This window comes from Heptranchias perlo, chromosome 11 (genome assembly GCF_035084215.1).
Source record: "Heptranchias perlo isolate sHepPer1 chromosome 11, sHepPer1.hap1, whole genome shotgun sequence".
NCBI classification, from domain to species: Eukaryota; Metazoa; Chordata; class Chondrichthyes; order Hexanchiformes; family Hexanchidae; genus Heptranchias; species Heptranchias perlo.
The window spans coordinates 9,962,108-9,989,738 of NC_090335.1; the positions used below are offsets into that span (position 1 = coordinate 9,962,108).

Here is a 27,631-nt window from a genome sequence, read left to right on the forward strand (position 1 = left end):
GGAGGAATGTCTGAGACAGTGTCGCAGGTAAGTGTGGAAATGTCTGAGATAGTGTTGCAGGTAAGTGTGGAAATGTCTGAGATAGTGTTGCAGGTAAGTGTGGAAATGTCTGAGACAGTGTCGCAGGTAAGTGTGGAAATGTCTGAGACAGTGTCGCAGGTAAGTGTGGAAATGTCTGAGATAGTGTCGCAGGTAACTGGGGGAATGTCTGAGACAGTGTCGCAGGTAACTGGGGAAATGTCTGAGACAGTGTCGCAGGTAACTGGGGGAATGTCTGAGATAGTGTCACAGGTAACTGGGGGAATGTCTGAGATAGTGTCGCAGGTAACTGGGGGAATGTCTGAGAAAGTGTCGCAGGTAACTGGGGGAATGTCTGAGATAGTGTCGCAGGTAACTGGGGGAATGTCTGAGATAGTGTCACAGGTAACTGGGGGAATGTCTGAGAAAGTGTCGCAGGTAACTGGGGGAATGTCTGAGAAAGTGTCGCAGGTAACTGGGGGAATGTCTGAGATAGTGTCGCAGGTAACTGGGGGAATGTCTGAGATAGTGTCACAGGTAACTGGGGTAATGTCTGAGAAAGTGTCGCAGGTAACTGGGGGAATGTCTGAGATAGTGTCACAGGTAACTGGGGGAATGTCTGAGATAGTGTCGCAGGTAAGTGGGGGAATGTCTGAGAAAGTGTCGCAGGTAACTGGGGGAATGTCTGAGATAGTGTCACAGGTAACTGGGGGAATGTCTGAGAAAGTGTCGCAGGTAACTGGGGGAATGTCTGAGACAGTGTCACAGGTAACTGGGGGAATGTCTGAGATAGTGTCACAGGTAACTGGGGGAATGTCTGAGAAAGTGTCGCAGGTAACTGGGAAATGTCTGAGACAGTGTCACAGGTAACTGGGGGAATGTCTGAGATAGTGTCACAGGTAACTGGGGGAATGTCTGAGATAGTGTCGCAGGTAACTGGGGGAATGTCTGCGAAAGTGTCGCAGGTAACTGGGGGAATGTCTGAGACAGTGTCACAGGTAACTGGGGGAATGTCTGAGATAGTGTCACAGGTAACTGGGGAAATGTCTGAGATAGTGTCGCAGGTAACTGGGGGAATGTCTGAGATAGTGTCACAGGTAACTGGGGGAATGTCTGAGATAGTGTCACAGGTAACTGGGGGAATGTCTGAGATAGTGTCACAGGTAACTGGGGGAATGTCTGAGATAGTGTCACTGGTAAGTGTGGAAATGTCTGAGACAGTGTCGCAGGTAACTGGGGGAATGTCTGAGATCGTGTTACAGGTAACTGGGGGAATGTCTGAGATAGTGTCACAGGTAACTGGGGGAATGTCTGAGATAGTGTCGCAGGTAACTGGGGAAATGTCTGAGATAGTGTCGCAGGTAAGTGTGGGAATGTCTGAGATAATGTCGCAGGTAAGTGGGGGAATGTCTGAGATAGTCTCACAGGTAACTGGGGAAATGTCTGAGATAATGTCGCAGGTAACTGGGGGAATGTCTGAGATAGTGTCACAGGTAACTGGGGGAATGTCTGAGATAGTGTCGCAGGTAACTGGGGAAATGTCTGAGATAGTGTCGCAGGTAACTGGGGGAATGTCTGAGATAGTGTCACAGGTAACTGGGGGAATGTCTGAGACAGTGTCGCAGGTAACTGGGGGAATGTCTGAGATAGTGTCACAGGTAACTGGGGGAATGTCTGAGATAGTGTCACAGGTAACTGGGGAATGTCTGAGACAGTGTCGCAGGTAACAGAGGGAATGTCTGAGAAAGTGTCGCAGGTAACTGAGGGAATGTCTGAGAAAGTGTCGCAGGTAAGTGTGGAAGTGTCTGAGATAGTGTCACAGGTAAGTGTGGAAGTGTCTGAGATAGTGTCGCAGGTAACTGGGGAATGTCTGAGACAGTGTCACAGGTAACTGGGGAATGTCTGAGACAGTGTCGCAGGTAACTGGGGGAATGTCTGACATAGTGTCACATGTAACTGGGGGAATGTCTGACATAGTGTCACAGGTAACTGGGGGAATGTCTGAGATAGTGTCGCAGGTAACTGGGGGAATGTCTGAGATAGTGTCACAGGTAACTGGGGGAATGTCTGAGATAGTGTCGCAGGTAAGTGTGGAAGTGTCTGAGATAGTGTCGCAGGTAACTGGGGAATGTCTGAGACAGTGTCACAGGTAACTGGGGAATGTCTGAGACAGTGTCGCAGGTAACTGGGGGAATGTCTGACATAGTGTCACAGGTAACTGGGGGAATGTCTGAGATAGTGTCGCAGGTAACTGGGGGAATGTCTGAGATAGTGTTGCAGGTAACTGGGGGAATGTCTGAGATAGTGTCACAGGTAACTGGGGGAATGTCTGAGATAGTGTCGCAGGTAAGTGTGGAAGTGTCTGAGATAGTGTCACAGGTAACTGGTGAATGTCTGAGATAGTGTCACAGGTAACTGGGGGAATGTCTGAGACAGTGTCGCAGGTAACTGAGGGAATGTCTGAGAAAGTGTCGCAGGTAACTGAGGGAATGTCTGAGAAAGTGTCACAGGTAAGTGTGGAAGTGTCTGAGATAGTGTCACAGGTAACTGGGGGAATGTCTGAGATAGTGTCACAGGTAACCGGGGGAATGTCTGAGATAGTGTCACAGGTAACTGGGGGAATGTCTGAGATAGTGTCACAGGTAACTGGGGGAATGTCTGAGATAGTGTCACAGGTAACTGAGGGAATGTCTGAGATAGTGTCGCAGGTAACTGGGGGAATGTCTGAGATAGTGTCGCAGGTAACTGAGGGAATGTCTGAGAAAGTGTCGCAGGTAAGTGTGGAAGTGTCTGAGATAGTGTCACAGGTAACTGGGGGAATGTCTGAGATAGTGTCGCAGGTAATTGGGGGAATATCTGAGATAGTGTCGCAGGTAACTGCGGAAATGTCTGAGACAGTGTTGCAGGTAAGTGTGGAAATGTCTGAGAAAGTGTGGCAGGTAACTGGGGGAATGTCTGAGACAGTGTCACAGGTAACTGGGGGAATGTCTGAGATAGTGTCGCAGGTAACTGGGGAATGTCTGAGACAGTGTCACAGGTCACTGGGGGAATGTCTGAGATAGTGTCGCAGGTAACTGGGGAATGTCTGAGACAGTGTCACAGGTAACTGGGGGAATGTCTGAGACAGTGTCGCAGGTAACAGGGGAATGTCTGAGATAATGTCGCAGGTAACTGGGGAATGTCTGAGATAGTGTCGCAGGTAACTGGGGGAATGTCTGAGACAGTGTTGCAGGTAAGTGTGGAAATGTCTGAGAAAGTGTCGCAGGAAACTGGGGGAATGTCTGAGACAGTGTCGCAGGTAAGTGTGGAAATGTCTGAGAAAGTGTCACAGGTAACTGGGGGAATGTCTGAGATAGTGTCGCAGGTAACTGGGGGAATGTCTGAGATAGTGTCGCAGGTAACTGGGGGAATGTCTGAGATAGTGTCACAGGTAACTGGGGGAATGTCTGAGATAGTGTCGCAGGTAACTGGGGGAATGTCTGAGATAGTGTCGCAGGTAACTGGGGAAATGTCTGAGATAGTGTCACAGGTAACTGGGGGAATGTCTGAGATAGTGTCACAGGTAACTGGGGGAATGTCTGAGATAGTGTCACAGGGAAATGGGGAAATGTCTGAGATAGTGTCGCAGGTAACTGGGGGAATGTCTGAGATAGTGTCGCAGGTAACTGGGGAAATGTCTGAGATAGTGTCACAGGTAACTGGGGGAATGTCTGAGATAGTGTCACAGGTAACTGGGGGAATGTCTGAGATAGTGTCACAGGTAACTGGGGGAATGTCTGAGACAGTGTCGCAGGTAACTGGGGGAATGTCTGAGATAGTGTCGCAGGTAACTGGGGAAATGTCTGAGATAGTGTCGCAGGTAACTGGGGGAATGTCTGAGATAGTGTCACAGGTAACTGGGGAAATGTCTGAGATAGTGTCGCAGGTAACTGGGGGAATGTCTGAGATAGTGTCACAGGTAACTGGGGGAATGTCTGAGATAGTGTCGCAGGTAACTGGGGGAATGTCTGAGATAGTGTCACAGGTAACTGCGGAAATGTCTGAGACAGTGTCGCAGGTAACTGGGGATATGTCTGAGACAGTGTCACAGGTAACTGGGGAAATGTCTGAGATAGTGTCGCAGGTAAGTGTGGAAATGTCTGAGATCGTGTCGCAGGTAACTGCGGAAATGTCTGAGACAGTGTTGCAGGTAAGTGTGGAAATGTCTGAGAAAGTGTGGCAGGTAACTGGGGGAATGTCTGAGATAGTGTCACAGGTAACTGGGGGAATGTCTGAGATAGTGTCGCAGGTAACTGGGGAATGTCTGAGACAGTGTCACAGGTAACTGGGGGAATGTCTGAGATAGTGTCGCAGGTAACTGGGGGAATGTCTGAGATAGTGTCGCAGGTAACTGGGGGAATGTCTGAGACAGTGTCGCAGGTAACTGGGGGAATGTCTGAGATAGTGTCACAGGTAACTGGGGGAATGTCTGAGATAGTGTCACAGGTAACTGGGGAATGTCTGAGACAGTGTCGCAGGTAACAGAGGGAATGTCTGAGATAGTGTCGCAGGTAAGTGTGGAAGTGTCTGAGATAGTGTCGCAGGTAACTGGGGAATGTCTGAGACAGTGTCACAGGTAACTGGGGAATGTCTGAGACAGTGTCGCAGGTAACTGGGGGAATGTCTGACATAGTGTCACAGGTAACTGGGGGAATGTCTGACATACTGTCACAGGTAACTGGGGGAATGTCTGAGATAGTGTTGCAGGTAACTGGGGGAATGTCTGAGATAGTGTCACAGGTAACTGGGGGAATGTCTGAGATAGTGTCGCAGGTAAGTGTGGAAGTGTCTGAGATAGTGTCACAGGTAACTGGTGAATGTCTGAGATAGTGTCACAGGTAACTGGGGGAATGTCTGAGACAGTGTCACAGGTAACTGGGGGAATGTCTGAGATAGTGTCGCAGGTAACTGGGGGAATGTCTGAGATAGTGTCGCAGGTAACTGGGGAAATGTCTGAGATAGTGTCACAGGTAACTGGGGGAATGTCTGAGATAGTGTCACAGGTAACTGGGGGAATGTCTGAGATAGTGTCACAGGGAACTGGGGAAATGTCTGAGATAGTGTCGCAGGTAACTGGGGGAATGTCTGAGATAGTGTCGCAGGTAACTGGGGAAATGTCTGAGATAGTGTCACAGGTAACTGGGGGAATGTCTGAGATAGTGTCACAGGTAACTGGGGGAATGTCTGAGATAGTGTCGCAGGTAACTGGGGGAATGTCTGAGATAGTGTCACAGGTAACTGCGGAAATGTCTGAGACAGTGTCGCAGGTAACTGGGGAAATGTCTGAGACAGTGTCACAGGTAACTGGGGAAATGTCTGAGATAGTGTCGCAGGTAAGTGTGGAAATGTCTGAGATCGTGTCGCAGGTAAGTGTGGAAATGTCTAAGATAGTGTCGCAGGTAACTGGGGGAATGTCTGAGATAGTGTCGCAGGTAACTGGGGGAATGTCTGAGATAGTGTCGCAGGTAACTGTGCTAATGTCTGAGACAGTGTCGCAGGTAAGTGTGCTAATGTCTGAGATAGTGTCACAGGTAAGTGTGGAAATGTCTGAGATAGTGTCACAGGTAACTGGGGAAATGTCTGAGATAGTGTCGCAGGTAAGTGTGGAAATGTCTGAGATAGTGTCGCAGGTAACTGGGGAAATGTCTGAGATAGTGTCGCAGGTAAGTGTGGAAATGTCTGAGATAGTGTCGCAGGTAAGTGCGGGAATGTCTGAGATAGTGTCGCAGGTAACTGGGGGAATGTCTGAGATAGTGTCGCAGGTAACTGGGGGAATGTCTGAGATAGTGTCACAGGTAACTGGGGAATGTCTGAGATAGTGTCGCAGGTAACTGGGGGAATGTCTGAGATAGTGTCGCAGGTAACTGGGGGAATGTCTGAGATAGTGTCGCAGGTAACTGGGGGAATGTCTGAGATAGTGTCACAGGTAACTGGGGGAATGTCTGAGACAGTGTCACAGGTAACTGGGGGAATGTCTGAGATAGTGTCACAGGTAACTGGGGGAATGTCTGAGATAGTGTCGCAGGTAACTGGGGGAATGTCTGAGATAGTGTCACAGGTAACTGGGGGAATGTCTGAGATAGTGTCACAGGTAACCGGGGGAATGTCTGAGATAGTGTCACAGGTAACTGGGGGAATGTCTGAGATAGTGTCACAGGTAACTGGGGGAATGTCTGAGACAGTGTCGCAGGTAACCGGGGGAATGTCTGAGATAGTGTCACAGGTAACTGGGGGAATGTCTGAGACAGTGTCGCAGGTAACTGGGGGAATGTCTGAGACAGTGTCGCAGGTAACTGGGGGAATGTCTGAGAAAGTGTCGCAGGTAACTGGGGGAATGTCTGAGACAGTGTCACAGGTAACTGGGGGAATGTCTGAGATAGTGTCACAGGTAACTGGGGGAATGTCTGAGATAGTGTCGCAGGTAACTGGGGGAATGTCTGAGAAAGTGTCACAGGTAACTGGGGAAATGTCTGAGATAGTGTCGCAGGTAACTGGGGAATGTCTGAGATAGTGTCACAGGTAACTGGGGGAATGTCTGAGATAGTGTCACAGGTAACTGGGGGAATGTCTGAGATAGTGTCACAGGTAACTGGGGGAATGTCTGAGATAGTGTCACAGGTAACTAGGGAATGTCTGAGATAGTGTCACAGGTAACTGGGGGAATGTCTGAGACAGTGTCACAGGTAACTGGGGGAATGTCTGAGATAGTGTCGCAGGTAAGTGTGGAAATGTCTGAGATGGTGTCGCAGGTAACTAGGGAATGTCTGAGACAGTGTCACAGGTAACTGGGGGAATGTCTGAGATAGTGTCGCAGGTAAGTGTGGAAATGTCTGAGATAGTGTCGCAGGTAAGTGGGGAAATGTCTGAGATAGTGTCACAGGTAACTGGGGGAATGTCTGAGAAAGTGTCACAGGTAACTGGGGGAATGTCTGAGATAGTGTCGCAGGTAACTGGGGGAATGTCTGAGATAGTGTCACAGGTAACTGGGGGAATGTCTGAGATAGTGTCACAGGTAACTGGGGAAATGTCTGAGATAGTGTCGCAGGTTACTGGGGGAATGTCTGAGACAGTGTCGCAGGTAAGTGAGGAAATGTCTGAGATAGTGTCGCAGGTAACTGGGGAATGTCTGAGATAGTGTCGCAGGTAAGTGTGGAAATGTCTGAGATAGTGTCGCAGGTAAGTGCGGGAATGTCTGAGATAGTGTCACAGGTAAGTGGGGAATGTGTGAGATAGTGTCACAGGTAAGTGCGGGAATGTCTGAGATAGTGTCACAGGTAAGTGCGGGAATGTCTCCGATGGAGGGAAGACTCGCCTCCCTTGAGCTTCAAGCACGGCTCACAAATGAGTCCATTCAAGCCCTGACAACGGCCGTTCGGACTCACAGTGAACAACATTCTGCAGCCTTAAGCTGGCAGGCAGATACACTAGCACTGGCCTTACAAGCATCATACATGTCCTCCAAACTGTTCTCCAGCCGGGTGTTAGGAGTGATGTGGGCCTGGTCCATGAGAGGGATGATGGCGACAGAGGACATAGAAGTGGGTCGCCACTCAAAGTGCTCCCATGTCTCACCCGTTGCCCCCCTCTCAACCAGTACCCGCAATGCTGCCTCCTCTCCAGGTGGCCGAGTCTGCCCCTGCACAGGTGCAGGTGGAGCAGTCTTTGGAGGGGCCCTCACGGGCTCCAAAACCCAGAGGGCGTAGGCCCAAAGCATCTAAGCAGTCAGGGCATGAACATGAGCAACCTGCCACTACCTCTGCTGCAGCCACAGGGGAAGCACCACGTTGAAGCTGTAGGAAGAGAAAGGCTAATAATTTGTGATCACGAAGGCTATGCACAAGGGTGTCTGACAGACTGTCATGTTTTTAATTTATATTTGGTTTCTGTTATATTCACATTAAATGTTATCATTCTCACCACTACTGCCACGTCTTGTCCATTCTTGACTGGCTTTTGTGATTGGGTCCTTTCATGAGCTTCACCATGAAAGGCAACACTTGATGCCACCCATTGGGCCACTTTATAGTGGGTGTATGTGTAGTTGTAGGACTGTTTTGTGCAGGGAGTGGGGGGGTGGGTGCTGGTGTGGGCGCTGCTCTTTCCAGGTGGTCTGAGGACTGGACTATTCTCACTTTCTGATCTTAGGAGAACCGTTCACATATCAGTGACTCCCTGGTCTCACGAGCAGACAGGTGAGCCGCTGCTCTGCCCATGGGTTCGTCCTCCTCTGCCTCCTCCTCCTGCTCCTTCTCAATGTGGATGGCAGATGTGAATGGGGCCTCCTCAACCGGTACCCCTCTCTGTTGTGCCATGTTGTGCAGGACACAACACACTATTATAATGCATCCCACTCTGTCTGGTGCATATTGAAGCATTCCCCAGAATGATCAAGGCACTGAAATCGCACCTTGAGCAGTCCTATAGCATGTTCAATTATAGACCTGGTAGTGATGTGGCTGTGGTTATATCGATGCTGTTGCTCGGTGATGGGATTCCTCAGAGGTGTCATGAGCCACGTGTGCAGGGGGTATCCCTTCTCCCCTCAAGGGTGTTCGGTGCGAGGAAGAGGGGCGGGATGTTGGATTCCCTCAGAATGAAGGAATCGTAGCAGCTGCCAGGGTATCTGGCGCACACGTGAAGGAATCTTTTGCAGTGGTCACAAACGAGCTGAGTGTTGATGGAGTGATAGCCCTTCCTGTTGATGAACAGTCCTGGCTCATGTGGAGGTGCTCAGATTGCTATATGGATACAATCGATTACACCCTGCTCCCATGGGAAGCCAGCCACAGCGTAGAATCCCACTGCCCTCTCCGTCTGGCTGAGGTCATCCATGGGGAAGTTGACATATTGGGAGGCCCTGCGAAACAAGCCGTCGGTGACCTGCCTTATGCACTTGTGTGCAGGCGATGTCCCCGGTGGCGCCCGGAATCATCCAGAGGCGAAGAAGTTGAGGGCAGTGGTGGCTTTAACTGTGACGGGTAATGAGATGCTGCCCGGCCTAGCCGGGAGTAGCTCGGCATGAAGGAGGCTGCAGATGTCTGCGTCCACCTGGCAACTGACTCTGAGCCTCCGTATGCACTGCTCCTCAGAGAGGTCCAGGAAGCTGAGCCTCGGTCTGTAGACCCTGTGGCGAGGGTAGTGCCTCCTGCGACGATGCTCCCTCTGTTGTTGCCCTCTGTGCTCTTGTGCAGGTGCCTGTGGCACAGCACTGTGTTGTGGAGCTACACATGGCGGAAGTGCACACCGTGCCTGGTGAGGATGGTGATGTTCCCCGTCCTCGGATGTTCTGGTGAATGCAGCCATCACAGCCCCCAATCTAATGGTGTCAGTTTGAGGGAATCCGAAAAGTTGGTAAATATGTGTAAACAGAACAATTCTGAGAGGAAACCAAGAATTCTCAGTTTAAACACAAAGATGTCCCAGCCAAAAGTTTCTCTGAGACAACTTAGTGCCCTGCTGCAATAACTCACCTTTTATCCCCATCTGTCAAACAGGGATTTAATGCCCAAATGGCTGCCGGCTGAAACACGTCTCCTTCACCATGGCGTGTTTCACACAGCTCAGGAAACACGTTGAGGCAGCGTTGAAATCGCTTGCCTTCAATCTAAATTTCAAGTACTTGAGTTGCTTGTTTAAATATTGTCCCGCCGGCTTTAATTGCCGACGGGACTTCCGAGTTCGGGAATGGCGCACACCCAGACGACTCTGGGTTGTCCACGTTCTTAGGTGTGTTGGAGCCGGGATTTCCGCCCCCGCCCCCCCCCCCCCCGGAAATCGCGATTTTCTTCCCCCCTCCCACCCCCAAAGAACCCGCAGGCCTGGTTTAAAATCAAACCCTTTGTCCCATCCAGGTACTTTTTACTTGTGATTGCTATTATTTATTTTCTACAAGTTTTTTTGTCGTCATCAGTAAAATCTCGAAACAACTTGTTTAAAGAAAAAGTAAAACCTGTTTGTACATTTTTTTTTTCGGCTGGCCAGAAATTCAGGCACTGCTCAAGTTCAGCAGGAGCTACAAAATCAATTCTGGTCCGATTTCCTGGCTCCCACGTGCCTATTTACGCAATCCAAAACTCCTATTCCATTGAGTAGAAATTATTAATGTACAAACTTGGTATGTGAATTTTTATACTTGCAACACTGGGAAACATCAAAATAAAACATCGAACAGGTTATTTAGAGAGATTACTGATGTTTCAATACTTCATGCTTAATTGATGAAAGTATAACATAAATTAAATGTTATTAAGCATTATTAACCGTCACTAAGGGATTATTCACTTATCCCATAGTTTTCGCTTCATGATTTGACTGTGCAAGTGTAGAATGCTACACAAGTTCATCAATCATGCCCTAACAAGAATGTGTCTACCCTCATCACTCATGCTCGTTAATCCATTTGGTAACTGTAAGAGTTCACAGGTCAACACTAAGCACAAACAATCTGTTAACGCTTGCTACTAACATTGTGCCACTTTTTTTTACTCAAGTCTACTTTTTTGCTAAAATTAGTGAAAAGAGGAAATAAACGGCCCAGGATTACTGTAAGGTGTCCCGACCTGGACGTCCAGACCTTCCCAGGACACCTTGCACTTCAGACAATCCTGCTAATGCAAAATATGCTCTCTGCATGTCTGGCCATTGAGCCTCTTTCTTCCTCACTGTGAACAATCTCAGTGATAACATCACCCACAAACTGCAAGGATTCAGGCAAAGATTCGTCATGCCGAATTTTGATCAAATTTCCTCAGGGCTTCTCTGGCTCTGCTTCCATAATTTGGCCGGTAGTTTAGCGAAAACTCCTTCAACGAGTGCGGAGAAGCCCAAAGGAAATTTACCCCATTTTCTCAAAAGTCAAAACGATTCATTCACAGTGGATAACTGGGTCAAGTTTAAAGTAGTTAGAAACTGCCTCCAAATGATAAGCTTGATCGGGTGATTATGAAGTGTACAAAATGAATTTGCATAAATCTGATCAAAAACTCAACTTTCCACCCGAAACCAAATTTGGTTGAAACCCAGGATTTCCAAAAACAGGCAGAAGATTACCTCTTCCTGCAGTCTACAGCTTTCCTCCTCACTATCAACCACACGGCCCATTTTTGTGTCATCTGCAAACTTCTTGATCAAGCCCCCCACAATCAAGTCCAGATCATTGGACACAAAAAGCACTGCCACAAAAAGCAAGGCACCAAGTACTGAGCCTTCAACATATTTGGAACTTGATACTTCATTAAAACATTGTGTACAGTTCAATCATTCATTAGTAAGGTCATATCATCATCAACAGTGACTCTACTCCTCCTTTGACCAGAATATCACGATCCTCTTGCCAAATATCTTCTTTGAAAACAACTCATGGTTTCGTTCAGGGATCTGGCAGGTAAAGTCTTTGTGATCTGATCAAAAATATGGAGTGAATATAAGTATCCCACATCCAACTTTGAATGCAATTGGAAGAATTTGTGAGCATACCATCTTGTCCAGGAAAATTTTCATCAAGGAGTAGTGCCATGCCAAATGAGCAGTGCCAAACTCTGATGCAAAGGAAATCTTTAAACTGAAGGAATTCACCAGGCAGCATTCAGTAAGTTGTTACTGCGCTCTGTCAAATTAAATTTCAACTCATTCGCTAGCTATTGTATTACGATAATGAACGAACCTAAGCCTTACACACAGAACCGAATTCAATTCTGGGTGGATTCGAACTTTGTTTTGATCAATTGATTTTTTATTTGGCAACTTTTTACTGGAGTGCGAGGAAACACGGGCTATTGCTGGTGATTTAAAGAAGGAAGAAGGTCTGTTCATATGAAATGATTAAAATAATTATCATAGATGGCAAAATCCCACTGATACTGTAATTGCTAATGTGATTTGAAAGGGTCAAGAGGTCTTATTTTTTATGCTAAGTCACAAAAGCAAAATGCAGTCAACTCCTATTGTGGGGCAGGAATGCAGTGTTACTGTAGTTACAACAGCTTCCATTATCATTACCGCAAAATCTCAGCATGACAGGGAAAGGCACCTCTCACACACTGAGGCAAACACAATTATGGAGGAAGCAGCAGTCCTTAAAGAAACACATGCGCAGTACACGAGGGAGAAGAAAATCGAGGGGCAGGGTGGGAAGAAAGACGGAAAGACTTGCATTTATATGGTGCCTTTCACAACCTCAGGAGTGCTTTACAGCAATGAAGCACTTTTTGAAGTGTAATCACCGTAATAACATAGGAAACACGGCAGTCAAATTGCGCACAGCAAGGTCCCACAAACAGCAATGAGATAACAGCAAACAGATAATCTGTTTTAGCGATGTTGGTTGAGGGATAAATATTGACCAGGACACCGGGGGGAACCCCCCTGCTCTTCTTCAAAATAGTGTCACAGGATCCTTTACATCCTCCTGAGAGGGCAGACCTCCAACACTGCAGCACTCCCTCAGTACTGCGCTGGAGTATCAGCTTAGATTTATATGCTCTAAGTCTCTGGAGTGGGACTTGAACCCACAATCTTCTGATTCCAGAGGTGCGAGTGCTACCCACTGAGCCACAGGTGCACCAAAGAGGTAATTAGAGGAGGGTTGAGTGGAGTACAAACACTGGAATGGTCTACATGCAGATATGAAGATCCCACAAACAGCAACATGAGATGAAATGGCAGATCATCTGTTTTTCAGTAAGTCAGAAATGTTGGCCAGGACAGCAACCTGCTCTTCAAGTGGTATCGGGGACGTTTGATGCCCAGTTGCGGCCTTAGTTTTGATATCTCAATCAAAAGAACGGCACCTCTGATAATGCAGCACTTCTGACACTACTGCACTAAAGCATCAGCTGAGCATACGTACTCAGGTCCTTAAATGGGCACGAATGCTACCAACTGACCCAAGCTGGCACTTACTGGCTTTAATTATAGAATAAAGGAAAGCGACAACTTCTAAAATCCAACTAGAAATGATGGCCTCAGCTTTCCGTCTCTCCCTTTGTCACCATTTTGTTGGTCGATCTTGGGCAGGTGGAGACAGAAAGCTGTTTGAGGATATGGTCCACTGTGCTAGGGTTGCAAACTTTGGTTGGACGTATTCCTAAAGTTTCAGTATATGACCTCCTCCCATCAACTGCCCCGCCCCCATGCTCCCGCCATTGGTCACCCAACATGTCCATCCTCATAGCATCCCAGGCCAATAGGAAAGCCGAATGGATGATTCTTGACTGTCAGTCAAAACAACCTCTTTTTCCCATCTTCAATATTTTTATAACTGTTCAAAGAAAATGAAAAGAAAAGCAGTTTTTTTTAATCCCTCTATGATTTGTCTCCCGGGTTACTCGCAGCAGTGTCCTGGATATTAATCATCAATTCCTGGAGACTCCAGGACAATCCTGGAGGGATGGCAACTCTACGCTACACTCATCAGTGGACAGGTGCATATAAACTTCATGCAATTGAAAGAACGTGGCCTCTGCGGGCTTCTCTGCCATTTGGAATCTTTGAACGCTGGGGCCACCTGTTAGGCCCCGGGATCCAGAGTTCAAAGGTCAGCATGAGGAGGTTCTTCAGGCAAAAGAGGACAGTTGGCCCACACGAGAACTCTTAGCGCATTAGCACATGACCGTGCACAGGCCCCGACAACAGGCAGCTCGCTGGCCACTTCTTTCTCCCAGTTGCCTGTGGTGGCTCCCCGACTGAGACCAGGGAGCCTGCCTCCCGTACGTCAATGCCCCTGGGCTGGAAATATGGCTGGGGTCAAGGGGCAGCTGGGGGGCGGACAGAAATCCCGGCCTGCTGCAGATGCAGACGGATAGCCTCGGCTCATAAGCTGAAGCGTAGAAGGCTCTAACTTTCCAGCTTTGTGTGAAATCAAATCAGGATCCATGGAGCTCACTGGCCTAGTGCAGTGTGCATGAAAGCGTACTGCCTGTGTGAATAACAACAGTATAATTTATTTTCTAAGCGTACCTCCTGAGGATGATTGCGACAGGTATTAAATTACTTCGCAGAAGAAATTGGCATACAGTTTCAAATTCACTTGGAGATTCAAATTTCAGAAAATCAATGTCAAGGACCTGAAGTTTGCTCAGTCCTCTAACTGGGGTTTTTTTTTTAAGCCTGCTGTTTCTGAAAGAATTGCCTTTGCAAGGGCCTAGATGCAAATAATCCACCCCCGCTGTCTGAGTGGACACTGAGACCCAATGGGTAATGGTATGACCTGTAGACAGACACGCAACAGGTCCAGATTCCTTCCTTTGTAATACGTTAGACAATACAACCAATTTTACCACAGCAAGCAGGAAAGAGAGTCACTGTATCCTGCAGGAGGAGGTGGTTGTTGTCTCAGGATTAACACCTGTGACTCAACAAGTCTGCTGTGATCAGCAGAGAGGACAATTATTCAAAGGACTTCATCTTCACTTTCAAGAAAATGAGGGGTATATCTGGACAGCAGCCCTAGAATGTTTAGTCAATTTGTTTCAACTGCATTCCCATCTCATTGCAGAAAAACAGTACTTGAGGCAGTTAAAGCTTATGATTGTCTTGGTTTCAGAAACAAGTTTAAAGTAATGGTGTAGGTTAAGCACTGTATTATTGTTTATCTGCTGATTTACTTTGCTTCTGTATATGGTCTGTCAGTATGTTATTTTTCCACCTATTAGACAGGTCAAGGATATATAGTGGGCAGCCGGTGGTACTGACGGTACTAGCTCCCAGTCGTACGGGGGGGGGGGTGCCAGATCATATCTGTAACCCTGAGACACTCTATCCCATTCCTTTTATGCATGAAATTAAGTTTTGACTCATAGGAAGGAGTTGCCTGCCTATAAAAGCTGTCCTTTCATGTGAGCATCAATAAAGATGGATAAAAACCCAAACTGTAACAATGGGTACCAATTATATAACGACGACTTCCATTTATATAGTGCCTTTATCCCACGATGCTTCACAAGAACGTCATCAAACTGGGCTTATAACTGACTGGGCTTCAATCAAAACAAGATAACCTTCATTATTCACCAATTACTAATGGCCTCCAATTCAGGGGAGGGAGAGGGGTATGTTTCCTTTTCAAGCCTGGTTTGCCATTGCCACTTGAATACTTTTGGGGGTAGATTTTGGTCTGGGCCTGTTTTCCGGTCCAGACTTTGTGCTGTGTGACCAGCGTATGCCCAAACCGAGAGGCCCGTGGATCGATGGAGATTGGTGCTCCAGCCTCATCAGCATGCATATTTGGGGCAGAGCTGCCGGCACTGGTTGTGCCTTCACAGGCAGCTAGCCTGTGCGAAGAGATCGACGTGGGGCCGCCCTACCTTATCGGCAGCGACCCTCAGGTAAGTCGTGGGAAGGGGGAGTTTGCAGCGGGCAGAGGGGGTTGCAGGAGGGAAGACTCCTGTAGAGTCAGGAGATCATTCCTGCCCAGCTCATCAGCAACAATTTGAAGGATGGGGGTCCTTCAATAGGCGTTATGCCCCTAATTAACATATTTAAGGAGCCTAACGCACGTTTTAGACATCTGCCCAGGACACCGAGAAAAAGGACCCCACGAATTTAGCAGTGGGAACAATGCCTGCGCGGATTGGGTGCAGGCCGTCCCACTGCTAAATGGGTTTGCTTAGTGCCTGTTTTGCGCCTGAAAAATGGGTGCAATGCATACCAATTTCTACCCCTTTCAGTCTAATTATTTCATGATTATTTCCCGACTGGTACACGAGATGGAGCACCAGGAAGTAGTGCAGTATTTCGTCTCAAAGGAGAAGGAAAAAAACTTGCTGCAATGATAAGTTCTACCCTACAAAGGATGTTTGCTCGAGGCTAGTTCAGAATTCCTAATGACAGCGGCCAAGGTAACATTTGTTTCAAAGACCAGTCCCCCTGCTCAACAGAAGGGCCCTGTGAACAAGGAGAGAATCGCAGATAAAGAGGTGAAGGGGGAAATTGTAATTGAAAATCTTTCTGGGGGGTTGGTGCATCGAGTTACACACTGACCTTTTCTTTCTGGGATCTGGGGTGTTGGTCAATCCTGAATGACCGGGTGGAAGTTTCCTCTGTCTGTGGGTATCATGTGAAATGAATTTGAGTGATCTAAATTCAGTCCCTAATGAGTGTAGACCCACAGCAGATGAGGTCCCATGATTTAGCACTCATCTGGCAAATTCAGAGATGCCACAGGATGAGGGAGATGGAAAAATATCATCCTGGTACTGAAGGGGGTACTGAGGTCTAACGGACAATTTTATAAACGCACAGAAGATGGTGGATGCGATTTCCTGATTCCGTCTAGCCGGTGGGGGAGGTTCCCACTTCATTAAGCCAGCCCTCCACTGTTTGGGAAGAGTCGAGGCAGTCTTACTCTGCACCTCACAATGGTACGATTGATCTGGGAGTGTTTCTTGCTGTCACTGGTTGCCTGGAGTGGAAAAGTGTTCATTTTTCAAACACAAACATCTCTCGCTTCGATGAGCACACAATTCACCAAAACAACACTCCCACTTGAGGCAAAGAAACAAGTTCACTGAAGCAGATGCACATTTTCGATAGGAGCAAAGTCTTGTCAATTACACTCAGCCCCCGTAGCAAATGGTTTGATTTGGCGGGAGCAGCTCATCCCATTCTTTGTGGTGTTCCTCAGTATGTCAGCTGACTGCTTTATTTGGAAGACTCACCAAGAGCTTGCTTTTTTTTTGGCAGGAAAACCTATTCTATTCACAGGAGAAGCAGAGGGGGAGAAAGCAAAACTGCAAATTGCCCACAAATTTCATTTTATTACAGGCACAATTAGGATCGTGGTGTCAGTTGGGATACTTGTGGTGCACTCGGTGGAAGGCTCTGAACACACAGAGCTCTGCTAGCACAGATTAGAATTGGATGCCGCTGGCATTGGCGGTAGAGCTCGCTGCAGCAACCAAGACAAACAGTAAACTTTCATTTCTAACTTATCTTCTAGTGCTTTGTGTCTCAGGGCCTGATTTTAACTTTCAATGGTGGGAGAGTTGGGCAATGGTGTACAACAGTCACAATGTTGACCTGGATGAAGTTGTGACTCATCCAGGACTTGATGTCAGACAGGAAGTCTGACAATACGGAGACAGCTGAGGGGTTGAGAGAAGTGCCAGAGAGGTGGAGCTGCCTGTCACCACTTAGATTGTATTTTATTTCAGGATACGTCGATACAGCAATTATTCCTTGTCGTTTTAAAGGGGCACACCAGTTACGCACAGTTGCATCTTAGCAGCACACTTTGTTAATTATGTGGCATGATGCTTATTTAAATTTCTAATCTCAATATACAGCTGTAATTTTGATTAGCCTGACATTGATTTTAACACAGTTGACCAGAGTGTTAACATGCTTCCTGCATCAATCTATGACCCACAGGGCCCAATTAGCTCAGTCAAGGATTGCACAGTCAAGATGCTCAGCAGGAGAATATGAATTCTGCATTTTTGAAAAAGAACAGATAGCAGAAAATCTTGCTTCTTCAGCAGAAAACAAATCACTATTTTAAGCGCAAAACTCTTGTTTACAAATGCCAAGAGGACTGAAGAAAATGCAGTCAGCGTGGCTTACAAAGTGCTGTTGGCATAAAGCTTTGTGCTCAAATTGTGCAATTAGTCCACTAAGGGGTCAAATTGGGCACTTAAGAGGTTTCCGCCCATCACAGGTGCACTGCATTAACCTTGATCAAATAAAATAGGGAGAGACTGCTTCAGGAGTTGGGGTCTGAATTTAAAGGCAAATCAACTCCAATGGTCTTTCCACATTCTAGATTTTTGGACGGACACTGCTGAGACTGCATTCAATGCTCCACTAGGAGGGAGGACCAGCAAGAAAAGAATGGGGCTGCCCGTTATGTCAGGTGACATCTGTGATCTCTCATCAAATCCCATCATGCCCCTGCACAGTGAGTCTCCTGTACCAGGCACAGCTATCTGGTAATGACAAGTGAGATATGCCTAAGAAGACTGAGGTTTAGCAGGGAGACAGTAACCAAGCTGTGCCTTCAGGAAGATCTCTGCACAATACATGATGTGTGTACAGTGCTGCCTGCGGCTGTTTGTCACCTTGGCTCTTGATTTTTTTTTTTGCGCTGGGTTCCTTCCAGGTTGACACTGGGGACATCTGCAGTGTCAGTCAGTTTGCTGATCACAGGTGAATCAGGGAGGCCACAGGTGTATCAGGGAGGCCGCAGGTGTTTTATTCAGCAGGGCCACTGATGTCATCACTTGCATTAATGGCAAACAGAGCAACCTGAGAGGATAACACAGTTCTACAGATATTCCCCAGTTTGGAATTCAGTAGTACAAAGAATGTACAGCACAGAAACAGGCCAATTGAGTGTGGTAATAGGAGGTTTGATAGAGGGGTGGACACTACCTTTAGCAGTCCAGATTGAGAGACCTGGATGCCTTCCAGATGCTGGGGTAAGGGAGTAAATGGAAAAAATAGAATGAAATTCCTAAAATGTGTGCAGGACTCCTTTCTCAAGCAGTATGTTTGTGTCGCTACAAGGGGAGAGGTATTGCTAAATCTAGCACTGAGTAATGAAATAAATCAGGGAGATGAGTTAAATCTTGGTGACTACCTCAGGAGTAGTGACAAGGGGCAGAACGTGGTGGAGGTGTAAAACGGGTGAAGTGGGTTTGGTGATATTGGAATGGAACCAAGGTGAAGCACATAACAGGTGGCCAATCCAATATCACCTGTCCTACGGCACCACTGAGGTTGAAAGTTCTGGTGTATAATATGATAAGATTTAAACAGATCCAAATAGAAAGGGAAAAAATTAGTACAAAAAAAAGGCACCAGATTGAGATAGGGCAGTTTTCAGAAAGATGAGAAGGGAACAGGCTGAGGTGAGACACAGAGGACCAGAGATCAACAAAAGCACAACAACAACTTGCATTTATATAGTACCTTTTGGAGTAGTAAAAGGTCACAAGGCGCTTCACAGGAGCATTACCGAGCCACATATGGAGATATTAGGTCAGGTGACCGTAAACTTGGTCAAAGAGGTAGGTTTTAAGGAGTGTCTTAAAGGAAGATAGAGAGGGTTAGGGAGGGAATTTCAGAGCTTAGGGCCTAGGCAGCTGAAGGCACGGTCGCCAATGGTGCAGCGATGGAAATCGGGCATGCGCAAGAGGCCAGAATTGTAGGAGCGCAGAGATCTCGGAGGGTTGTAGGGCTGGAGGAGGTGAAAGGTGGAAGATGGGAGGCCAGCCAGGAGAACATTGGAACAGTCAAGTCTAGAGGAGACAGTGGCCAGGGAGAGTGATGGAGTCGGTGGCTAATGAATGGAGTTTGTGGCAGGGACCGAAGACAATGGCTTTGGTCTTCCCAATATTTAGTGGGAGTGAGCTGAGGTGAGACACACTGGAATATAGTTCAACAATAGAAAGAAAGAACTTGCATTTATAAAGCATCTTTCACAGTGTCAGGATGTCCCAAAGGGCTTTACAGCCAATTAATTACTTTTCAAGTTTTGTCACTTGTAATGTTGGAAACACAGCAGCCAATTTGCACACAGCAAGGTCCCACAGACAGCAATGTGATAATGACCAGATAATCTATTTTAGTGATGTTGGTTGAGGGATAAATATTGACCAGGACACCAGGGAGAATTCCCCTGCTTGTCTTCGAAATAATGCCATGGGATCTTTTACGTCCACCTGAGAGAACAGACGGGTCCTTGGTTTAACATCTCAACTGAGAGAGTCAGCGCCTCTGACAATGCAGCACTCCCTCAATACTGCACTGGAGTATCAGCCTGGGTTTTGTGCTCAAGTCCCTGGAGTGGGACTTGAACCTATAACCTTCTGACTCAGAGGTGAGAGTGCTAACAACTGAGCCACAGCTGAGAAGGGAACAGGCTGAGGTGAGACACACGGGACTGTAGATCAACAATAGAAAGGAAGAAGTAACTCTCATTTATATATCGCCTTTCACGGCCTTGGGACATCCCAAAGCACTTTACATGCAATGAATTACTTTTCAAGTCTAGTCACTGTTGTAATGTAGGTAACCCAGCAGCCAATTTGTACCCACCAAGGTCCCACAAACAGCAATGTGATAATGACCAGATAATCTATTTTAGTGATGTTGGTTGAGGGATAAATATTGACCAGGAGGTCTCCCCTGCTCTTCTTCAAAATAGTGTCATGGGATCTTTTATGTCCACCTGAGAGGGCAGACAGGTCCTTGGTTTAACGTCTCATCTGAGAGATAGCACCTCCAACAGTGCAGCACTAGGAGTGTCAGCCTAGAATTTATGCTCGAGTCCCTGGAGCGGGACTTGAAGCCATAACCTTCTGACTGAGAGTGCTACCAACTGAGCCACAGCTGAGAAGGGAACAGGCTGAGGTGAGACACATGGGACTATAGATTAACTATACAAAGATGAGAAGGGAGTGAGCTGAGGGAGAGACTGGGAAGATTGGGTTTGTTTTCCTTGGAGCAGAGGAGGCTGAGGGGGGACATGATTGAGGTGTACAAAATTATGAGGGGCACAGATAGGATGGATACTAAGGAGCTTTTTCCCTTCGTTGAGGGTTCTATAACAAGGGGACATAGATTCAAGGTAAAAGACGGGAGGTTTAGAGGGGATTTTAGAAAGAACTTTTTCACCCAGAGGGTGGTTGGAGTCTGGAACTCACTGCCTCAAAGGGTTGTGGAGGCAGGAATCCTCACAACATTCAAGAAGCATTTGGATGAGCACTTGAAATGCCATAGCATACAAGGCTACGGACCAAATGCTGGAATATGGGATTCGAGTGGACAGGGCTGATGGCCGGCGCGGACACGATGGGCCGAAGGGCCTCTATCCGTGCTGTATGACTCTATGACTCTATGACTAGGTGATGTTAGGAAGCACAAAGGGTAGTGGAAACTGTTGAGACTGGGTCAATTGAAAATTTTAAAACTGTGATTGAGGGATTTTTGTTAGATGTAGTAGCTGCCTGAGGTGTCAGCCATGACTCAGTGGGTAACACTTTCATCTCTGTATTGCAAGTTCATGGGTTCAAGCCCCACTCCAGGGACTTCACCACAAGTTCTAGGCCGACACTCTCGGTACTATACTGAGGGAGTGCTGCACTGTTGGAGGTGCCATCTTTTGGATGAGACATTAAATCGAGGCCCTGTCTGCCTGCTTAGGTAGGCATAAAAGATTCTATGGCACTATTTCGAAGAGAAACAAGGGAATTCTCCTTGGTGTCCTGGTCGATATTTATCCCACGACCAACACCTGAAACAGATTATCTGGTTATTTATCACATTGCTGTTTGTGGGATCTTGCTGTGTGCAAATTGGCTGCCATGTTTCCTACATTACAACAGTGACTACACTTCAAAAATACTTCAAAGTCTTTCTTTTTACAGTCTGCAGCCCAGTGCTCTCAGTAACAAATCATTCGGACTGCCATTACAGGCCAAAAAGTCAAACATACGCAGAGTGTTAACAGCAATTTCAGTGGAAAAAATGGAACTGAATCTACAGCACAGCTTCACAACATTAGATGAAAGTTTCTGTTTCGTGTTTTAAACAGGATCGATGTCACCCGTTACCACAGTTATGGATATAATTGGCCTGGTTCTCTCAAATTCAAATTTCGACACTTATGAAGAGCCAAAATTCCTCTTCTAATGGTAAACAGAGCTTGTCTGCTTTCCTATATCATCAACAACCCACTACCAAAATCACAGGATCCCGTGCTTTGTAATGGGAAATGCCATTTTGTTAATTACAGAGAAAGGCAAAGCATTCCCTCCTCTTCAGGGCTTGTTCATTACGTGGAACGAGATGTCATAGAATCATAGAAATCGAAGCACAGCAGGAGGCCATTTGGCCCATTGCATCTGCGCCAGACAACTGTGTACCAATGTGACACTGCCCCCATCCTTCCTTCATGTCCAGGACATCACCTCATGCATATGCAAAGGACACTGCAAATAACATGAGGCACACTAGATTCCCTGGAATTTAGACGGTTAAGGGGTGATTTGATTGAGGTTTTTAGGATTTTGAAAGGAATCGATAGGGTAGATGGAGAGAAATCTTTTCCGCTGGTGGGGGAGTCTAGGACAAGGGGACATAACCTTAAAATCAGAGCCAGGCCATTCAGGAAATACGTTAGGAAACACTTCTTCATGCAAAAGGTGGTCGAAGTGTGGAACTCTCTCCCACAGAAAGCAGTAGATGCTAGCTCAATTAATAATTTTCAATCTGAGATTGATAGATTTTGGCTAGCCACGGGTATTAAGGGATATGGAACCAAGACGGCTAAATGAAGTTGAGGTACAGATCAGCGATGATCTAATTGAATGGTGGAACAGGCTCAAGGGGCTGAATGGCCTCACTCTAGAGCATACTGAAAGCTTCTTTGATAGTACTATGAGAGGAATTTAATTGTACTTGTTATGTCCTCGTCTTTATGCAATTCACCAAATTATCCATAGTAATCTCTATTTTACATCTTGCATCTCTTTAAGTCAAGTATGCTGCTATCCATGTTCCCATTGTAATTCTGCCTTCTCTTTTTATTATGATTTCAATAACTGCACAGATTGTAGAATGAATATCTAGTTATAGGAAACAAACTTTCTGGAGCAACAGAAAAATCAGGGGCTGTAGATTGGCCTGGAGAAAATCAAACAACATGGAGACAAATCAGGTGGGCCACCAGGGAAATTAGACACCGCAGACGCACAGGCCCATCTTGACCACTGGGGAAATGGAACCACATCAGTGCATAGTCCTGTTCCATTAGCAGAGAAATCAGACACCACGGTTGTGCGGATCCGCTACACCACCAAGCAGTTTGCACTCTTCATTCCCAGATCCACTCGGACCACTAGGGAAATAAACACCACACTGGTATACTTACAGTAGACCCACTGCAAGAACAGACACTCAATGACTAGACAGCAGTAGAATGATAGATGAAACAGTTGCTCTCTTATAGTGGCTGGCAGCAAAATTCATACGATGTACGCAGCTTTGAGACAATACTAACAAAATGGCATAATCCATGCAACTAGAATATGAACAAAACAATAAATTCTCCCACTGAGTGTACGCGGCATCTTTTGGTTGTGAGAAATTCACTGGGAAATGGGGAGCCACTGGGAGTCGGTAAGTACAGGGGCAATCATCGCCTCCTGTAACTTCTCTTCCACATCCAGCTCGGTGTCCCGATGCCTTGGGGTGTTTGTGATGCAAACAGTTGCATGTAAGTGCAAGTTGCTTCTGTCCATTTAATGCAGAGCTTAAGAAAAACGGACGGACCCGATTTTGTCTGGGTTGCTAGGAGGCTCGTTCTAGCCATAGATTCTGCGCTTGCTACAATGTGGAGAGGTGAAGTGCACGGACTCATTGCTATTTTTGCATTCCTTGACGCCCTGGCACGTATTGAAAGGTAAAACTCAAAAGTGAAACGAAAACATAATTGAAATAAGATTCAATGGCACAATAAACATAAGTCAATGAAGTGTTTCAACTTTTTATCTCTTCATGTTTTGTATTTACAACTTGCTCTGAAGTGGAGCTTTGGAATTGCCAATAGAAAAACCATAACTATAATCGATTCAGTGTTGGCTGATGTGATAAAAATGAAGCAGTCCTCTGTTAGTTTAACTGTGCAGAGATTTCGTTAATTCAGCCACCGGTTATGGCGGAGGGGGTGAATTTCCACATGCGTTTTCCCACTCATTCACCGTAGCTTCGGTGCAAGAGCTGTGGAAACCTGGGAAAAATGGCATAAATGCCGTTTACGCCGTTTTTCACCGATTTCTGCAGCTCGTCACTGAAGTTGCAGCAGTTGAGTAGAAGAACCCCCTGGGGAAATTCACCTCAAGGAATTTAAAGCTTCAGTCAGAATCTTGCCCCAAGCTTAACTCAATATAAGAACATAAGAAATAGGAGCAGGAGTTGGCCATTCGGCCCCTCGAGCCTGCTCCGTCATTCAATAAGATCTTGGCTGATTTTCAACCTCAACTCCACTTTCCCGCCCAATCCCCATATCCCTTGATTCCCTTAGAGTCCAAAAATCTATCGATCTCAGCCTTGAATATACTCAACGACTGAGCATCCATCGACCTCTGGGGTAGAGAATTCCAAAGATTCACAACTCTGAGTGAAGAAATTCCTCCTCAGCTCAGTCCTAAATCACCCACCCTTTATCCTGAACCCCTAGTTCTAGACCCTCCAGCCAGGGGAAACAGCCTCTCAGCATCTACCCTGTCAAGCCCGCTAAGAATTTTATACGTTTCTATGCGATCACCTCTCATTCTTCTAAACTCCAGAGAGTATCGGCCCATTCTACTCAATCTCTCCTCATAGGACAACCCTCTCATCCCAGGAATCAATCGAGTAAGTGCTTTCTACAGCACTGCTTGTGGGCCAGGAGGAGCAGGAGTGCTTCCCACCGGCCCCTCAAGCAAATCTTCTGCCGTGATCGGCCGACTTTCCCCCCCCCCCCAACCCCTCTCCAAAACCACAATCTCTCCCGGTCCCCCCCTCCCTCCCAATTGCCAGACCGACCCCCCCACTGACCCCGCGATCTTTGCTGATTGCCAGGGACCACTCCCAACGCTCCCTGACTGCGGCCTTCTACTTCTGGCTTTCCCGCCCACCAGCAGCAGGCCAGCCTGTCAATTTGGCCGGCAGCTGGGCGAGAAATGGAGTAAGAAAATGATAATGAAGTCCTACCGTTAAATTCGGCAGGACCTCCACGTTTCCGGGATTTCAGGGTTCCCCCGCAAACATGCTCCCCCGCTCCCTCCCTGCCTCCCCTGTAAGTATCGGGGGCCATTGTTTCCCAGATCAGTTTTTGAATTTATTCCCCTTCAAACACAGGCCGTGTCCTCTGCTTCCACTGTTCTGGAAAAGTGAAACAGCTTGTCCACATTATCCAGAGCCTTTAGAATCCTAAAGACAGCAATCATATCACCTCTCAACCTTCTCTTTTCCAATGAGAACATGTCCAATTTATATAATCGCTCCTCATAATCCAATCCCTCCATCCCCTCAATCATCCTGGTTGCTCTTTTCTGTATCCTTTCAACAACTGTGGCGACCAGAACTGTGCACAGTATTCTAAATGCGGTCACACCAATGATTTATAAAGTGGCAGAATCACCTCACTATTTCAATTTTACCTCAATGGCCTCAATTTTATTGTTTTGCATTTGACAGGCTAGATAGAGGATTTCTACAGTAACTAGATATACTTTTTATTTATCTACTTGTTTATCTTTTATTAAATAAATTCACTTAATAGTTTAAATCAAAAATGAAGTCTGCTGCAATGAGTCTCTGCTGCTAACTAAAGATGGGAGAGAGATCATACGGAGCCGGAGGAGAATTCCACTAGGTCAAATAATTAATAGAAAAATTGTTCTGTTCTGGGCAAATTTACATAGATAGCAAGACTAGTGAAGGTATTCTTGAAGGATTAGGGAGCTGGACTCACCTGTGAGAATGATCGAAGATACTGGGGCCGAAAAATCTAGACCAAGAGGGTAGAATATGTGGGACTGCATGTGTGTGTGTGTCTGTGTGACTGTGTGTGTGTCTGTGTGACTGTGTGTGTGTCTGTGTGACTGTGTGTGTGTGTTCAACTGAATGCAGAATGTCCTATTTATCTTTTGAAATTCAAGCATATTAACATCTGATAGATGTTACGCATGGCCAAAAACAATTTCATAAAAGTCACACATTTGAGGAGAAGCCCTGTGAATCAAGACTGTCTGTTCATTGTCTGTGTTACATTAGATATTCACATTGTTTAGGAAAATGTTTTTAAGGCTGTTCTCTCGGCTGTGCAACGATGTCTGTCTGCTCAACTTGTCTCCTGCTAAATATACTGACAGAAGATGAAGTTCGAATTGAATGCATGCAGTCCGTGAAAAGCACAGTTTAACATTGTTTGAATGTAATATATTCAGGAGTACCTTTGAGTTTCTCAGCCATTAAGCTGGCTTCGTGCTCTGAATAGTGGACAATTGGGGCAGGAGAGGGTGGTCTCAGGTGCTCTTCCTCCAACATGCGCCGGTGACGTTCCTCTCGTGCGAACATGCGCTGCTTACACTCCCACTCGTAAAAATCATCTCTCGCCTGGGCAAAGTCCACGTGCAGGCGGCCTGTGTCCTTCTTGTCTGTGCTCGATCCCAGCCTCATGCGATAGCCTGAATGTGAACAGAAATCCTTAGAAACTAAACAGAATCATTGGTGTTTTTGTTAGGGTCCAACAGCAGAGTGAGTTATGGCATCTGCAACAGTACAATCGTTACAGCCGGGTGCCTGATCTCCATTACAACAGTGACTACACTTCAAAAGCACTTCATTGGCTATAAAGCACTTTGGGGTGTCCCGAGGTTGCGAAAGGCGCTATAGAAATGCAGTTTCTTTCCTGAAAGAACGTGTGCTTTATTTTGAATTTTCTTTGGTCTTATTTTGCCCATGATTTCGTCCACAGATTAATTTTCCCAGAATCCCCCCAGTGCCCCTCGAACCCAGTTGGCGTCACCTCCGTCCAGATCATCTGGAGTGACAGATGGGGCAGTGGCTGGCCGGGATTGTCACTGTCCCAAGAATAACATCGCAAATGAGATCAGCCCACGGGTGGGCGACAGAGCACAGCTGTGGTCTGCTTAACTCATCCCAAATCGGAAATCAAGGAAGGGGGCAGGAATGGTACTGTGTGATAAAACCATTCAACTCTTTTTTTTTATTGCATGTATTTTAAAATACTGTAGAAGTTCAATATTACCAGTTCCACTGACAATTAAGGAATATTGGTCTTTGAATATCTTAATCACATGTGGAAATTCCATTGGCCCGCCAACTCGTTCAAACAAAGCTGCCATTGTAAATTCTTCCTCACATCACCTGAAAAGGTATTCTGTTTAGAACCATAGCACAGAAGGAAGCCAATGGGCTCATTATACTTCAGATTTTACTGGGAGAAGCAGCTCAACTGAGTGCAACACCAGTGCTGGAAGTGTGGTCATTGGACAGGCCTAGAAGAGGACACCCATTTGCGAGCCCCGGTGATTGGCTTGGACTTGCTCCATCCATGCTTGGAGCGCAGCCATTGAACACAGACCTAGTGACTCCAGAAATGGCAACGTTAGTGCATTCCTTAAAGGCACATGTCACCTTAAAGGGGCAGTGTTAACGTCACTATCCGCTTCTGGCTTACATTCACCATAGTGCAATCATTTATAAGTTGATTAGGGAGTCGAAAGCCACCTTTTTGGCTCTAGAGTTATTTACTTCCAACTTTTTTTTGTAAGGAAAGGGTTAATCAGAGTGTCCTGGGGTCTGCTAATGTTATACTGCTATTGATTTCTCTTTATAGTGTAGTAATAGTAACCTTTACCTTTTGCCTGTTAAGTGAAGAAGTTTAAGTCAATTTAGGTGCAGTGACCACAGAACTGTTGAATCAAGACTGACCTTAAAGCAATGGTCAGTTCAGTACCTCATTAAAAATATGCCGATGCATGTATTTCAGAGAACTTTAATTAGTTGGTAACAAGTTCTGTGGAAGAAAATACCTGCGAATGCATCATCCTTTATAGAAGCAGGA

At 46.5% G+C, this 27,631-nt stretch overlaps 1 protein-coding gene across 3 annotated transcripts in view; it reads right to left on the reverse strand.

Moving 5' to 3' along the window:
* enox1 (ecto-NOX disulfide-thiol exchanger 1) overlaps nt 1-27,631 on the reverse strand; it is a 393,944-nt gene that overhangs the window by 326,355 nt on the left and 39,958 nt on the right. For all 3 annotated transcript variants that reach the window (XM_067992518.1, XM_067992517.1, XM_067992519.1), the window contains exon 5: nt 25,995-26,228. In XM_067992518.1, coding sequence (XP_067848619.1) covers nt 25,995-26,228 — 234 coding nt within the window. The remainder of the gene's footprint in view (nt 1-25,994; nt 26,229-27,631) is intronic.